Source organism: Chrysochloris asiatica, unplaced genomic scaffold, assembly GCF_000296735.1.
Source record: "Chrysochloris asiatica unplaced genomic scaffold, ChrAsi1.0 scaffold00211, whole genome shotgun sequence".
Taxonomy (NCBI): domain Eukaryota; kingdom Metazoa; phylum Chordata; class Mammalia; order Afrosoricida; family Chrysochloridae; genus Chrysochloris; species Chrysochloris asiatica.
This window is the reverse complement of record NW_006408729.1, coordinates 1,919,013-1,934,024: the sequence shown is the minus strand read 5'-3', so window position 1 is coordinate 1,934,024 and position 15,012 is coordinate 1,919,013. Positions and strand designations below refer to the sequence as shown.

At 38.6% G+C, this 15,012-nt stretch overlaps 1 protein-coding gene across 1 annotated transcript in view; it reads right to left on the bottom strand.

Moving 5' to 3' along the window:
- Positions 1–15,012, bottom strand: part of MANBA (mannosidase, beta A, lysosomal) — a 224,978-nt gene that overhangs the window by 21,465 nt on the left and 188,501 nt on the right. Inside the window, exon 14 of the mRNA XM_006872718.1 lies at positions 2,329–2,473. Coding sequence (XP_006872780.1) covers positions 2,329–2,473 — 145 coding nt within the window. The remainder of the gene's footprint in view (positions 1–2,328; positions 2,474–15,012) is intronic.

The following is a 15,012-nucleotide window of genomic DNA, read 5'->3' as shown; positions in this document are numbered from 1 at the left end:
TGTCTTCTTAATGACTTTTTGCTTTCTTCATGTATGATGTTCTTGATGTCATCCCACAACTCTTCTGGTCTTTGGTCTTTAGTGTTTAATGTACCAAATCTGTTCTTCAGATGATCTCTAAATTCAGGTGGGATATATTCAAGGTTATATTTTGGCTCTCATGGACTTGTTTTCATTTTCTTCAGTTTCAGTTTGAATTTGCATACAAGTAATTGATAGTCTATTCCACAGTCTGCCCCTGGCCTTGTTTTGACTGATGATATAGAGCTCTTCCATCATCTCTCTCCACAGATGTACTCAATTTGATTTCTATGTATTCCATCTGGTGAGGTCCATGTGTATATTCATCTCTTATGCTGTCTAAAGAAGGTATTTGAAATGAACAAATTATTGATTTTGCAGAATTCTATCATGCATTCTGCAGCATCATTTCTATCACCAAAGCCATATTTTCCAACTACTGATCCTTCCTCTTTGCTCCCAACCTTTGCATTCCAACCACTAGTAATGATCAATAAATACATCTTGATTACATGTTTGATCAATTTCAGATTGAAGAAGTTGGTAGAATTCTTCTATTTCATCCTTACTGGCATTAGTGGTTGGTGCATAAATTTGAATAATAGTGGTATTAACTGGGCTTCCCTGTAGGCACATGGATAGTATCCTATCACAGACAGTGTTGTACCTCATGATTGATCTGGATATGTTCTTTTTGACAATGAATGCAACATCATTCCTCTTCAATTTGTCATTCCTGGCATATTAAGCCATGTGGTCTTGATGGCTTAATGACCTTAGCTCAACTAGAGGAAGATAAAGACATTTGATAAATGAAGCAAGTGTAAATTGCTACAATTTGATGAACTTGACCAATACTTATGGATGTAGTAGCTCAAAATACCAACTAAGAGGGAAGGAGTCTTCACCTCAAGGATCAAGTCTGTCTTCTTGGTATACAGGGTTGATAGGGACAGGCAAGTTAGACACTAGCTACCTATAATGGGAATGCTATAAAGGACAAAGTGACTGGCTTACAAATTTTCAACAGGAAGTTTAGTTTTAGAGTGTGTGGGGAAAGCAGAATCCCCACTGAATAATTTTAATGTTGTCTAGACAGGTCTGATGAAAGGAGATGGGGATAAGAATCTTTTGATTCAATAGTGAGTAATTGTTATCATGACTAATTGCAATTGTTACAGCTGTAAAGATAGAAGTGTGTAGCAAAAAGGGGATATTAGTTAGTCTTACAATCCAGGAACAGATGAGCCTAGTACCATCAAGGGAGAAGAGCATTAATGGAACGTGGGACCCTAACCAGAGAAACAGCAACACCAGGCAAAGGTTGATATCATGGAGAGATTGAGCAGCTTAAAACTCTGGACTCATGGAAAGAGAAAGGCTGTATGCTGGTGGCTGGGAGGTTGGCTTGTAGAATGTGCCCTTTGGTTGTTTAAATGCTTATATATTCCTGAGTGTTTTTGTGTACATCAAAAAGCAAAAGACAACAGAGGGAATAGAAGCAAATACTGTTAAATGATGATGCAAGGAGGCGATTGTAATCGTTGCAATGAAACAAAGCATGATAGGATGAGTGCAAAACTGATGTTCTCCCATGTAAACTATCACTCAATTCACAATAAAAGCTTTAAAAAAAAAAGTTTATCCATAGACAGAAAGGAGGATAGGTGTCCAAGTATCTCTAAACAATAGCTCTTTACTGAGTATCCAGCACACTGGAAGACTCTTCCCACATCATCCATTCACTGGTTCACATTCAATACCCTTTTATCTGGTTGATGCTGATAAAGAATTTGGTCTAAGAAACCTGATAAAAACTCCAATTCCCTGAAAGAAGCATTCATTTGACATTAACCAAGGAATGTTTGGCATGAACACTTAGGATTTGTATTCAGGGCTGGGCTAAGAGCATCACCAATAAAAATTACTTTTTTACTTTGCTTCATGTTTGACCCAAAACTATTGTTTATATTTTGAACTCAACTTTGCTTTAGATCATGTTTAGACCCCCAATGAGCAATAATTATAAGACATGTGACTAAGATCTTTGTATATAAATCAGTCCCCTTGTCAGCCTGCTGTAATGACTTTGCACAGCATAGAACTCATAATTAAGCTGTCTCCAAGGCCTCAAAGAAAGACTCTTAAAGGGGTGGGGTGGTTGCATTCCCAGACTTGGTTCAGAACTGCTTCTTTAAGCCTACTAGAGCTTGGGTTAATTTCTTCCCCCAGGCAATGTATTTCTGCAACCCTCTCCCCACAGGTATTACTTTCCCTCACTCACACAAAGAATGTTGGAATGCTTACCTACAGAAGCCCAGGAAGGAGCCTGCCAGATGTCATTCAGTTGCCAATAAAGTGCTCCCATTGTGTGGCCTTCTCCATTCTCTATCTCGCTTCTACTTCGGAGGTAGAATTCAGTTTCTGTTTTGACACACTGGGCCTGCATCACCTGATTCAGGGGAAGACATTAAACACAAGTGGCATTGTTTGATCTAGACTGTCTAGATCTAAAGAAATTACAGGCCTTTGTTCTTAAAGCAAACTGGATAAATTTGGGACTTTGATTAGGATTAAACAAACCATTATTTTACTAGATCTGGAATTGACACCTAAACCAGAGAGAAACTGTTGCCCAGCAACGAGAAATCTCTACTCTTACCCCAAGATCCCTGAGAAGTCAGACATTGCTTTATGGACTGTATGTGAAGGGATGTCATCCTCATGCTCAAACAGAATTAATCCAAAGGACAACTAAATAGTTTACTGATGACCTTGGAGGAGGTGACTTGCATTTTTTTTTTCTTCATGGTGAATTTACGATACTTTTCAGGGAGGAATGGAAAATCTGTGATCCAGATTATTCACATCACTCTGAATTCCTTTCTAAATTATGTTAACACATATTGTAATTAATATACATTTACTCTTTTGTACTTGTTGTTGTTGTTGTTAAGTGCCATCGAGTCGGGTCCGACCCATAACGACCCTGTACAGGGTTTCCGAAGGTGTAAATCTTTACGGGAGTAGAAAGCCTCATCTTTCTCCCGCGGAGCGGCTGGTAGTTTCGAACCACTGACTTAGCCCTCATTTAATTTTCACACATGTATAATTCCATACTCTGGTACTTCCTATATGGTTTGTGCTTTAAATTGTTAAATAGTTATATCACAGTTTAAGGAATCAATCTCCAAATATTAAACATTAGAATGATTTCCAGGTTTTTTCCTTCTGGAAATACAAGGGCTAAGAACATCTTTCTGTTCAAATAATTTGTTTTTTTCTTGTATTTTTTCCTTTGGTATCATCTATGTCAAGTTTAAACCTTCTTACTGCGTATCACCATAGTATGCTTTAGTCAGGAGGCTGCTGCTAACTGATAGCATCCAGAATTAATTTAGCCAGGAAAAGGGCTTAAGTGGATTTTTCAGTATGGGTTCTAAATTTCTAAGTGTTGTTGTTGCTGTATTTTAACAGTATATGCAGATCACACAACTTTGCTGGATGAAAGTCATGAAGATCAAGACTACAGCCTTCAGTATGGATGACACCTCACCATAAAGAAAACAAAAATCCTTACAACTGGACCAAAACAAAGCATCATGCTAAATAGAGAAAAGCTTGAAGTTGTGAAGGATTTCATTTTACTTAGATCCATGTGCATGGAAGCAGCAGTCAAGAAATCAAATGATGTATTACTCTGGGAAAATCTGCTATGAAAGTCTTCTTTAATGTATTCAAAAGCATATTTAAAGATGTTACTTTGAGGACTAAGGTGCACCTGACCCAAATCAGGGTATTTTTAATTCTCTCACATGAATGGAATTCTGGTGTGGGGCTGTAGGATAAAGCACTGGATAACAAGGTCAGGTGAACCACAAGGTTGGCCAAACTCACCAGCAGCTCCTTAGAAACCCTACACAGGGTCACTATGAATAGGAACCAACTTGATGCCACTTAACAGCAACAACAACAACATATGCATCGTGGCTCCATAGGATAAGTACTGAACTGTGAACCACAAGATTGGTGGTTCAAGCCCACCAGCCACTCTAGGGAAGAAAAATGAGATTTTCTGTTCCTGCAAAGATTTTTAAAGCCTCAGAAACCCTATACAGAGTTGCTATGAGTCAGAACCAACTTGACAGCACCAAACAACACCACATACATGCGAAAGGTGAACAATGAGTTAGGAAGACCAAAGAAGAATTGATACATTTGAAGTATAGAGTTGGTGAAGAACACTGACTATGTCATGGACTGACAGAAGAATGAACACCTGTCTCTTGGAAGACAGACAAGCAGCATTCTCCTTAGAAGCAAGTATAATGAAACTTCACCTCATGTATTTGAGCATATTATCATGACAGATCAGTCCCTGGAGAAGAATCATGCTTGGAAAAGTAGAGCGTCAGCAGAAAAGAAGATCTTCAAAAGATGGAATTCACACAGTGGTTGCAACAACATGCTCAAACATAGGACCGATGGTGAGGATGGTGTAGGACTAAGCTAAGTTTTGTCCTGTTATACATAACGTCACTAGAAGTCAGAACCAACTTGACAGTACCGAACAAAACACTCAATACCCCATAGTCACACTCTTAGCCATTAAAATTACCCAGCTGGCTGCTAAAATAGCTTTTGATTTCTCTGCTCCTACACTACCAATTTTCAGAACTCCAAAACGTAAGTATATATTTCCTACATCCATTCTATGCCTATACATTGTAACTTATCTTTTCTGGTTTAATAAGTATTAATAATCCCTTCGAATTTTTAAAACTTAAAAAAAATAATAATAATGAAATGCAAGCATGATTCCTAATCCTTGCTAGCAACAAAAGGAGAAGGGAGCTATGCTAACTCCAACTAATAGCCAAGACGCCTTTGAATACTTGGGGTTCTAGAACAGTGTGGCACACTCCACACAAAGATGGTGTCACACCAGTAATACAGATCTAGGTTTACCTGAACCTGTGGGTGCCAGTCAGGGATGATGAATGACACCTTTGTTCATAAAAATGCAAAAGGCCATTGTCAGCTACACGTCTTAAAAGAATATTATACAATTCTAATACCCTGGAAATTTCCTGAAACTTTTAAAGATATACCTATATTTGCACACACAAGGATTCTTTCCTCAACAGGGCAAACTTTGCAAACATGAAGGGATAAATGCTTAGTCATTTCCTAGGTTATATAGTCCCAATGTTAGCAGGCAAATCTTATTTTAGTTTTAGAAACAGGCCTATTTTCAGCAGCTTGCTTAATTACACTTATGAAATGAGTCTCCTTAGAGAGACAGATGGCATGGTGAAAAGAAATTGGACCAAGAATCAAAGGTCTGAGTTATAATTCCAGATTTGCTGCTGCGATGAAGGCTGCTAGTTGTCTAAATCCATTCTCTTCCTCCAGTGTGGCAGAGTGATGGCTGGACTCCATTTCTCCCTATACTTGGAACTAGGAGTAGCCATGTAACTAAGTTTTCCCAACAGAATCCAATTTATATACTTCGACTTCTTAAATTATCCTGACGATAGGAAGTAAGAATCTTCCAATAAAGCAATATTTGTAATTGAGCTATAAATACATATATCTTCTTTGGAGAAATATTTGTTTAAGTAATCTGTCCACTTTATGAATTGTTTTTAATTAATAAGTAGCAAGAGACCTTTATGGAGTTCTGGTGTGGCGCTGTGGGTTAATGCACTGGACTGCAAAGTCAGTTTAATTGCAAGGTTGGCAGTTCAAGCCCACCAGCTGCTCTTCAGAAACCCTATCCAGGGTCACTATGGGTTGGAACTGACTAAATGGCACTTAACAACAACAGAACAACAAGAAACCTTTATACATTTGTATACTAGATACACATCAGATCCATGATTTGCAAAATTTCTCTCCTTGTCTTGTGGATTGGCTGTTCATGTCTTTGGTGGTGTACTTTGTTGCACAAGAGTTTTAAATTTTGATAAAGTTCAATTTATCATTTTTTCTTTGATTGCTCGTGCTTTAGTTGTCCTATCTAAGAAACTGCTGCGTAATCCCAAGTCACAAAGTTTTATATATTTTCCTTTAAGGGCCTTACAGTTTTAGCTCTTATATTAGGTCTTTCATGCACTTTGCATTATTTTTTGTATATGGGGTGAAGTAGGGTTCAGACTCATTCTATTGGATATGGATATTCAGTTTTCCTCACACGATTTGTTGACAAGACTACTCTTTCTCCATTTTATTGTTTTAAGCACCTTGCCAAAAATCAATTGCTCATTCTTCTGGACTCATTTTATTAATAGAGTGTATACCTCTGATCCATGTCTGGCCTTTTACCAGTACCACAGTATCTTGAACCAGAGTTTTGGAATTAGAATTGTGAGTCCTTCAACTTTGCTCTTCTTAAAGATTATTTTGGCTATTCTGGGTACCTTGTATATCTTTCTTTTAAAAATAAAAGAATATTTACTGTCAATTGAGTGAAAGCTTACAGAGTGGATTATCAGTTGTACATCCAACAAATCACATACTTCTTTTCATCACAATGACTACAATTCCTTCAATGTAACATCACCTAGCCCACGTCCTCTTGGTTTCTTGTTTCCATTCCTCCTTCTTTCCTAACCCCTCTGAATATTGCCTTTGTGCAAATGCTGACCTTTTGATCTCAAGTGGCTGAATATCCTATAGTGTGTGTACCTCGCTACTGTTGTTGCCTCTCCCCAATATGTACTTATCTATTGCTTGACTGAAAATTGAGCCATGGAGGTTAGTTCAGTTCCAGACCTGAAGGGCTATGGGTCCATAGTCTTGGGGTTTCACCAGTCTCTTTCTGGCCAGTAAGCCTGGTCTCTTATGACTTTGAGTTTTGTTCCACATTTTTTCCTACTCTTCCAAGACCTTCTAATGTGATTCCTTTCAGAGCAGCTAGTAGTAGTAGCTGGGTACCATGTAGTTCTTCTAGTCTCAGGGTTGTGGAAACTGATGTTCATGTGGTCCATTAGTTGGTTGGACAAATGGCTTCAACCATCTTCAATTGTCATCACTCTTATTTCCTCCAAACAGTTAGAGAAAAATTGTTTCACCTTAGATGTTCGCTCATACGTTTTTAAGGCTTCAGTTACTACTCAGCAAAATAGAGTACAGAGCACTGTCTCTGTGGACCCTGTTAAGCCAACTGACCATGGTATCCCCCAACACTATGATCCTGGGCTCCCAGGCCACCAATTCATTCCCTCAAGGTGTTTGGTAACATCTAAGAAATTTTCATTACTTTGTTCCCTGTGTGATCTACCACATTCATGGATAGATTTGCAGCAAAGGTAAAAAATATACCCATGTAGAAATATCCTCTATCAAACTTTTATATCTCTTGGGTATACGCCCACTCTCCCACCCAAAACCATTCAGCCTGTGTATCTATCTATACATCACCACTATTGCAGGATTGTGTAATAGTATTTGCCTCTGCTGCTTTTAACTCTTGCACTCTTCACCATGTCTTCTCGTAATTCCATCATTCTTTCAACAACCTTATTGTATATTGCCTTCCTCGTTACCTAAGTTAATAGATATATACCTTGTTGTGCTGTGGGATAAACTATTGGACTGCAAGGTCAGTTTGAACCACAAGGTCGGCAGTTCATACTTACCAGGGGCTCCTTGGAAACCCTATACAGGGTTGCTATGAGTCAGAATCAACTCCTTAGCACTTAACAAAAACATCCCTCTAGCCAGTGAGTTACTCCCCCTTCCCTCACACCCCTGGTAACCACCAAAGAATGTTTCTTTTAGTGTGAAAACTTTTTCTTGACTTTTTTTTCAATAGTGTTCTCATACAACACTTGTCCTTTGGTGACTGGCTGATTTCATTCAGCATAACATTTTCTGTGCTAAGTTCATTTTGCGTGTGAGGTGTTTTTTGTTTTGTTTGTGTGTGTGTGTGTGTTTGTTTGTTTGTTTGTCATTTTATTCATTGTTGTTGTTTTAATGTTTACTAAATCTTTATGATTTATTTTGATGAGGTTTATTAATTTTCCTTAAGGCCACCCTGTAATTTATTAATTTCTTCCCAAGTTTAAAATAGCCTTTTTTATTTTGAAATCTATTTGACTTTCTCTCCATTTGGAAGTTCTGTAACCACACTATTTCCTCTTTTGCTTTGTAATTGTCTTCATAACAAATTGATATCACTGGTTCCCTATTTTCAATCTTATATGTTTCTTTTACTTTGTTGTTGTTGTTAAGTGATGTTTTGTTGGTTCTAACTCATAACAACCCTGTGTAGGATTTCAGAGGCTAGATCTTTGCAGGAACAGAAAGCTTCATCTTTCTCGTGCAATGGAACAGCTGACCTTGTGATTCACAGTCCAGTGTTCATCCTACAGAGCCACTGCACTATTCTGTTTTATTTTTGATACTTCTGTTTCTGGGTTGATCAGATGGTACAAGACCTGTTAGTGGTTCTTGTCCAGTGGGTGGGACTATTCTATATGAGCACAGTGCTGTTTTTTGTTGGGTGGGTGGGGCAAAGAAAAAGAAAAAAAAAAAAAAAACACAAAAAACTCAACAGCAAAAAAAGAAAATACTAAAGGATTAAAAAACAAAACAAAACAAAACAAAAAAAACCCACAGGCAGCAGCAAGAAAAAAAGCATATAATAACTGAAAAAAGGAAAAGTAAAATAAAACAGAGGAACAGAAAAATAAGAGAGAAAACAAAATGAAAGAAAAATATAATATACAAAACTAGGAGAAGAAAGAAAAAAGAGAAAGACAGAAGGGGAGAGAAATAAGAAACAGAAGAAAAGAAAGGAAAACAAAGAAAGAAAGGATAAAAAAGGGAAGGCAGAGAGAAAAAGAAGGCAAGGGGTGAGAGGATGGAATGCCCTGCCTTAGATCAAGTTCCTGTAGACCTATGTGCTGTGTATGCTCAGGGGAACTGTGATACCTTGAATTTACTTGATATGGCTTTTCTGTCCAATGATCTTCTTAATTCACACAAAGTGATTGGGTGAGATCATGCAGATAAAGTGTATAGGACTCTAAGGCTGGGATTGCTTAGTTTTGGACAGCCTTCAGTATGGATTGCATCTCAATGTCAAGAAAACAAAAAACCTCACCACTGGACCAATAAACAACATTCTTATCAGTGGAGAAAAGATTGAAGTTGTCAAGGACTTCATTCTTCTTGGATCAACTGTCAATACTGAAAGTGCCATGGACTGCCAAAAGAAGCAATAGATCTGTTTTGGAAGAAGGGCAGCCAGAGTGCTCCTTGGAGGCCAAGATGGCTAAGCTTCGTCTCTCATACTTTGGACATATTGTCAGGAGGGAATAGTCGCTGGAGAAGGATGTTATGCTGGGTAAGGTGGAGGATCAGAGAAAAAGAGGAAGACCCCCAATGAGCTGGATTGGCCAGGTGGCATCATTGATGGACTCAAGTATGGCAGCAGTAGTGAGGTTGGCCCAGGATCAGACATTGTTTCGTTCTGTTGTGCATGGGGTCGCTATGAGTCGGTTCTGACTCGATGGCACCTGACAACAACAACTAGGTTTAAAAGGAGCCATGTTAGAAACAGGAACAGATGATCCCAGGACCATTAAGAAGAAAGAGCATAAGTAAATTATGAGGTTCTTACCTAGAAAAGAGGCAGTGGCTTGGAGAGACAGAGCAAATGTGGGCTCTAGGCCCATGGACTGAGTAAAGCTGAGTGCCTATCAGAGGAAGACTGAATTTCAGAATGTGTCCTTTGGGCATTCACAGAGTGGCTAAAAGAGCTTTGTAACATTTGTCCAAGCAGGGCATAGGCCAAAGCTGAAAAGTTGAAGACAAGAATAAGGTGTGTCTGCAGTACAGCAGAGAAAAGGCATTCCTGATTGGCAAACTGCTGCATTCTGAGTTGGTTTTGATTCTGAATTGTAACCTGTTCACCTCCCGGATAAGCCTCATCATCATGAATATTGTTATGAGTTCTATGTGGCCATTGCAATGGATTATTGAACCTAGCATTGAAGCAAGAGAGGACCGTGGGAGGAAATATGACAAAGAAGATAGTAGGGTAGAGGAATGTCTGACCTCCAATTCAGAGGAATCAGCCTTGGGCTGATTTTGAGTTTGATTCTCTTTTCCCCACGTGAAACCAAAGGAAGTCAAACATGGCTCCTACATGGTTTTTGCTGCACCTAATGAGGAAGTAGTTCATGCAAGCTCTAATGGTAGAAGAGGGCAGGATCCTTGTTCCCGGAAGGAACTCTTTCAGGCACAGAGGGCAGCTAAGGGCAAGGCCGCTGTTTGTGAGAGGTCTTGCTCATCTAGGGCTGGCACTGTACATTCTACTGGTCTGAAGGTGTGGTGTTCGCACGTCTCCAGATGCGGAAGTGGTACACCCAGCATCCAATTCACAATGGCATGGCTCTGACCTCTAGCAGAGCAAGGGTTGTGAAGGGAGTAGGTGAGGGTAGGAGCTCGTTATAATTTTGGTTACCAGGAGGATGTGGGGAACAGGATTAAATCACACCTTTCTTATCACCAGCAGCCAGTGGGTGTTTGTATTGTCTCAACTTAATGCTGCTCATAAAGTGCAAGGTGGCTGCACCATTTCAAGCCAGCCAATCGTCAGGCCAATTTGTGAATCTTCTCTCTCATGGTCCTTGTTCAGCTTCCTCTCTTAGTCAGTATTCAATCCATTTCTCTATCCTTTCTTCTGAAGTCCAGAGTTCTGGGATTATCATCCTTATTTGTTCCATTTGGTCTACAACATCAGTCTTATAGAGGGTCTATGTAAACATGTGTGTCTGTTCATCAACTTTGTTGTTGTTGGGTGCCGTCAAGTCAGTTCCAATTCATAGGGACCCTATGCATGACAGAATGAAACACTGCCTGGTCCTGTGCCAACCTCACACTTGTTATGTTTGAGCCCATTGTTGCTGCCACTGTGCCAATCCATCTCATTAGGGGTCTTCTTTTTCTTATGGATATCCACTTTAACAAGCATGCTGTCCTTCTCTAGGGACTAGTATCTTCTGATAACATGTCTGAAGTACATGAGACAGCGTCTTGCCATCCTTGCATGCAAGGAGTATTCTGGCTGCTTTTCTTCCAAGACAAATTTATTTGTTTTTCTGGCAGTCCATGGCATTTTTAATACTCTTTGTTGACACCACAATTCAAATGCATTGATTTTTTTCTCCAGTCTTCCTTAGTCATTGTTCAACTTTCGCATGCATATGAGATGATTAAAAATATCATGGCATGGACCAGGCACACCTTATTCCTCAAACTGATATTTTTGCTCTGTAACACTTTCAAGAGGTCTTTTGCAGAAGGCTCGCCTAATACAGCATTTGATTTCTTGCCTGATGCTTCCATGGATGTTGATTGTGGATCCAAGTAAAATGAAATCTTTGACAACTTCAATCTTTTCTTCATTTATCAAGATGTTATTTGCTGGTCCCATTGTGAGAATTTTTGTTTTCTTTACAATCAGAAGTAATCCATATTGAAGGCTGTAGTCTTTCACCTTCATCAGCAAGCATTTCAAGTCTTCACTTCCCACAAGTATGGTTGTGTCATCTGCATATCATAGGCTGTTAATAAATTTTCCTCCTATCCTGATGCCACGTTCTTCTTCATGTAGTCCAGTTTCTCAGATTATTTGCTTAGCATACAGATTGAATGAGTATGGTGAAAAGATACAACTCTGACACACACCTTTCCAGATTTTAAACCACTCAGTATCCCCTTGTTGTGATCAAACCACTGCCTCTTGAATGGTGCACAGGTTGTTTTTTTTAGTATAATTATTGTTTATTATGATCCACACAGTTGAATGCCTTTGCATAGTCAAGACAATACAAGTAAACATCTTTTTGATATTTTCTGCCCTCAGCCAAGATCATGCTGATGTCAGAAATTATATCCCCAGTTCCATACCCTCTTCTGAATCTGGCTGAATTTCTGGAAGTACCCTTTTGATATATTGCTGTTATCGTTTTGAATTATCTTCAGAAAAATTTTACTTGCATGTGATATTAATGATATTGCATAATGATTTCTGTGTATTGTTGGGTCACCTTCCTTGGAAAGGCCACAAAAATGAATTTCTTCCAATTGGTGGGTCAAGAAGCTGTCTTCCAAATTTCATGGTATAGACAAGTGAGCCGCACCTCCAGTGCTACATCTTTATGTTGAAACAATTTCAATTGTATTTCATCAATTCCTGGAGCCTTGCTTTTTTTGCCAACGCCTTCAGTACCATTGGTTCTTGATTAGATGTTATCTCTTGAAATGTATAAACATTTATCATGTCTTTTTGGCATAGTGACTCTGTGTACTCCTTCTATCTTCTTTTGATGCTTCCTGCATCACTCAGTCCTTCAATATAGCAACCTGAGGCTTGAATTTTTTTTCTTCAATTCTCTCAGCTTGAGAAATATTCTTTCCTTTTGGGTTTCTAACTCCAAGTCTTCACACATTTCACTACAATACTTCATTATTATCTTGAGTTACCATTTGAAATTTTCTGTTAAATTCTTTTACTTAATCATTTTTTCCAGTTGCTTTAGCTTCACTATACTCAAGAACAAGTTTCATACTCTCTTCTGACATTCATTTTGACTTTTTCTTTCTTTCCTGCCTTTTCAATTACTTTTGCTTTCTTCCTGTATGATGATGTATTTGCAGACATCCCAGAACTCTTTCATACTCTCTTCTGACATTCTTTTTGATTTTTTTTTCTTTCCTGTCTTTTCAATTATCTTTTGCTTTCCACCTGTATGATGATGTACTCACAGTCATCCCATAACTTTTCTGAATAGACACTAATAGTCTATTAGTCTGAATAGACACTAATAGTGTCTAATGCATCAAAACTGTTCTTGAGATGGGCTCTAAATTAAGGTAGGAGATGTTTAAGGCAATATTTTGGCTGTTGCTAACTTGGTTCCATGGAGTCTTGGTGTGGCGCTGTGCATTAATGTGTTAGACTGCAAAGTCGTTTGAACTGCAAGGTCAGAGGTTCAAGCTCACAAGCCGCTTCTTGGAAACCCTGTACAGGGTCACTATGGGTCAGAACCGACTCAACAGCACTTAACAACAACTTGGTTCCATTTTCTGCAGCTTCAGCTTGAACCTGCATATGAGCAATTGATGGTCTGTTCCACAGTTGGCCACTGGCTTTGTTTTGACTGATGATACAGAGGATTCCATCATGTCTTTCCACAGATGTAGTCAATTTGATTCCTCTGAATTATATCCAGCGAGGTCCACTTGCATTGTCGACTGTTATGCTTTTGAAAAAAATTATTTGCAAAGAATCTTACAAAATTCTATCATGCAATCTCCAATATCTTTTCTATCACCAAGATATATTTCAACTACTGATTCTTCTTCTTTGTTTCCAACGTTTGCTTTCCAATCACTGGTAATAATCAGTACATCTCAATTGCATACTTAATCAATTTCAGACTGAAGAAGTTTGTAGACTTCTTCAATTTAACCATCAATGGTTTTAGTGGTTGCTGTGTAAATTTGGATACTAATCGTATTAACTGGTTTTCCTTAATCCTATCACAGATGCATTGTACTTCAAGGTGGACCTTGAAAAACTCTTTTTGTTGATATATTTCATGCCATTCCTCTTTAATTTGTAGTTCCCAGAATATGATTACAGATTCATTCACTGCCCTGATACCTTGGGTAAAATACCTTAACTTTTTGAGCCATTGTTTCTTCATGTATACAATATAGATAGCAACATGGATGCTTATAGGTGTTTCTAAAATTACAGAATAAAGTATACAAAGCACTTTGTGGCCAGGACCAGACATTCAGTTGTTGTTGTTAGGTGTTGTCAGGTGGGTTCCGACTCACAGTGATCCTGTATAGTGCTTCTGAGGAGGGCTGGTTCAAACTGACCTTGCAGTCCAGTGCTTATCCTCCAGCACCATTAGTAGATACTTCAAAATGCTAATTGCTTCAGTGTTAAAAAATTACACAACCCATATAAGGTTTTTAGCATATAACAAACTATTTTAATAATCTCCCTTTCATCATCCTTTATCCACTCATCTTAAAAGCCCAGAATTGCCTGAATCTTCAGTGCTTCTTACCAAACAAACAACTGCTACAGGACAGCAAGTATCAACAACTGGACCTGAAGCACAATCTGTCTTTTTCTCTGAGTTACTGTGATCAAGTTAGTTCCAACATGGGAGATAAAGTGGGCACATAAGGAATATGTGTCTCTCTAGGATGCTCATTACCTATTTGCAGAATATGTGGAACCACTAGAGGGGGCTATAAGCTAAGGGGGGGTCAATATTGTCAATAATGCTGCTTCTTTGCAATATGGCAAATAAGTTACATGCTTATTAATAAGTCATTTAAAAATTAGTTTGGATACATTAGTGTAGATAGTCAGCTCTCAACTAAGGAATGGACTTTGCATGGCATAACTTAAGAAGGTGTGTAGAAGGTGTTTGTGCTTATAAGTATGGGCTTTGTGGAATACAACAAAACAGAATATGGTAGGAGAATGAGAAGTAAAGCAAGATTATCTTGGAGCATTAAGAGGAGAATGAATGAGGGAAGCATCTAGAGTGAAAATCCTGAAGCTGCAAGAAAGAGAAGCTATGAAACAATCTGAATGTTCAGAAACTTACTGTCCATCATTCCCAGCTAAGAATTTTCTGACAGTTGAAAAAACTTGTTAAGTAAATAGTACCAATAAAAATTGGCACATGGGCAAGCATTCTATTCTTCTAAAGAGTGTGAGCAACTATGAAAAAAAAAGAACAGAGTAGAGGCTGGAACAAAGAAAATGGACTGTAGAATCATTTCACTTCTAATGTTGTTGTTGTTGTCAGGTGCCATCGAGTCGGAACCGACTCATAGCGACCCCATGCACAGCAGAAAGAAACAATGTTCGATCCTGGGCCAACCTCACTACTGCCGCCACACCCGAGTCCATCAATGATGCCACCTGGCTGATCCATCTCG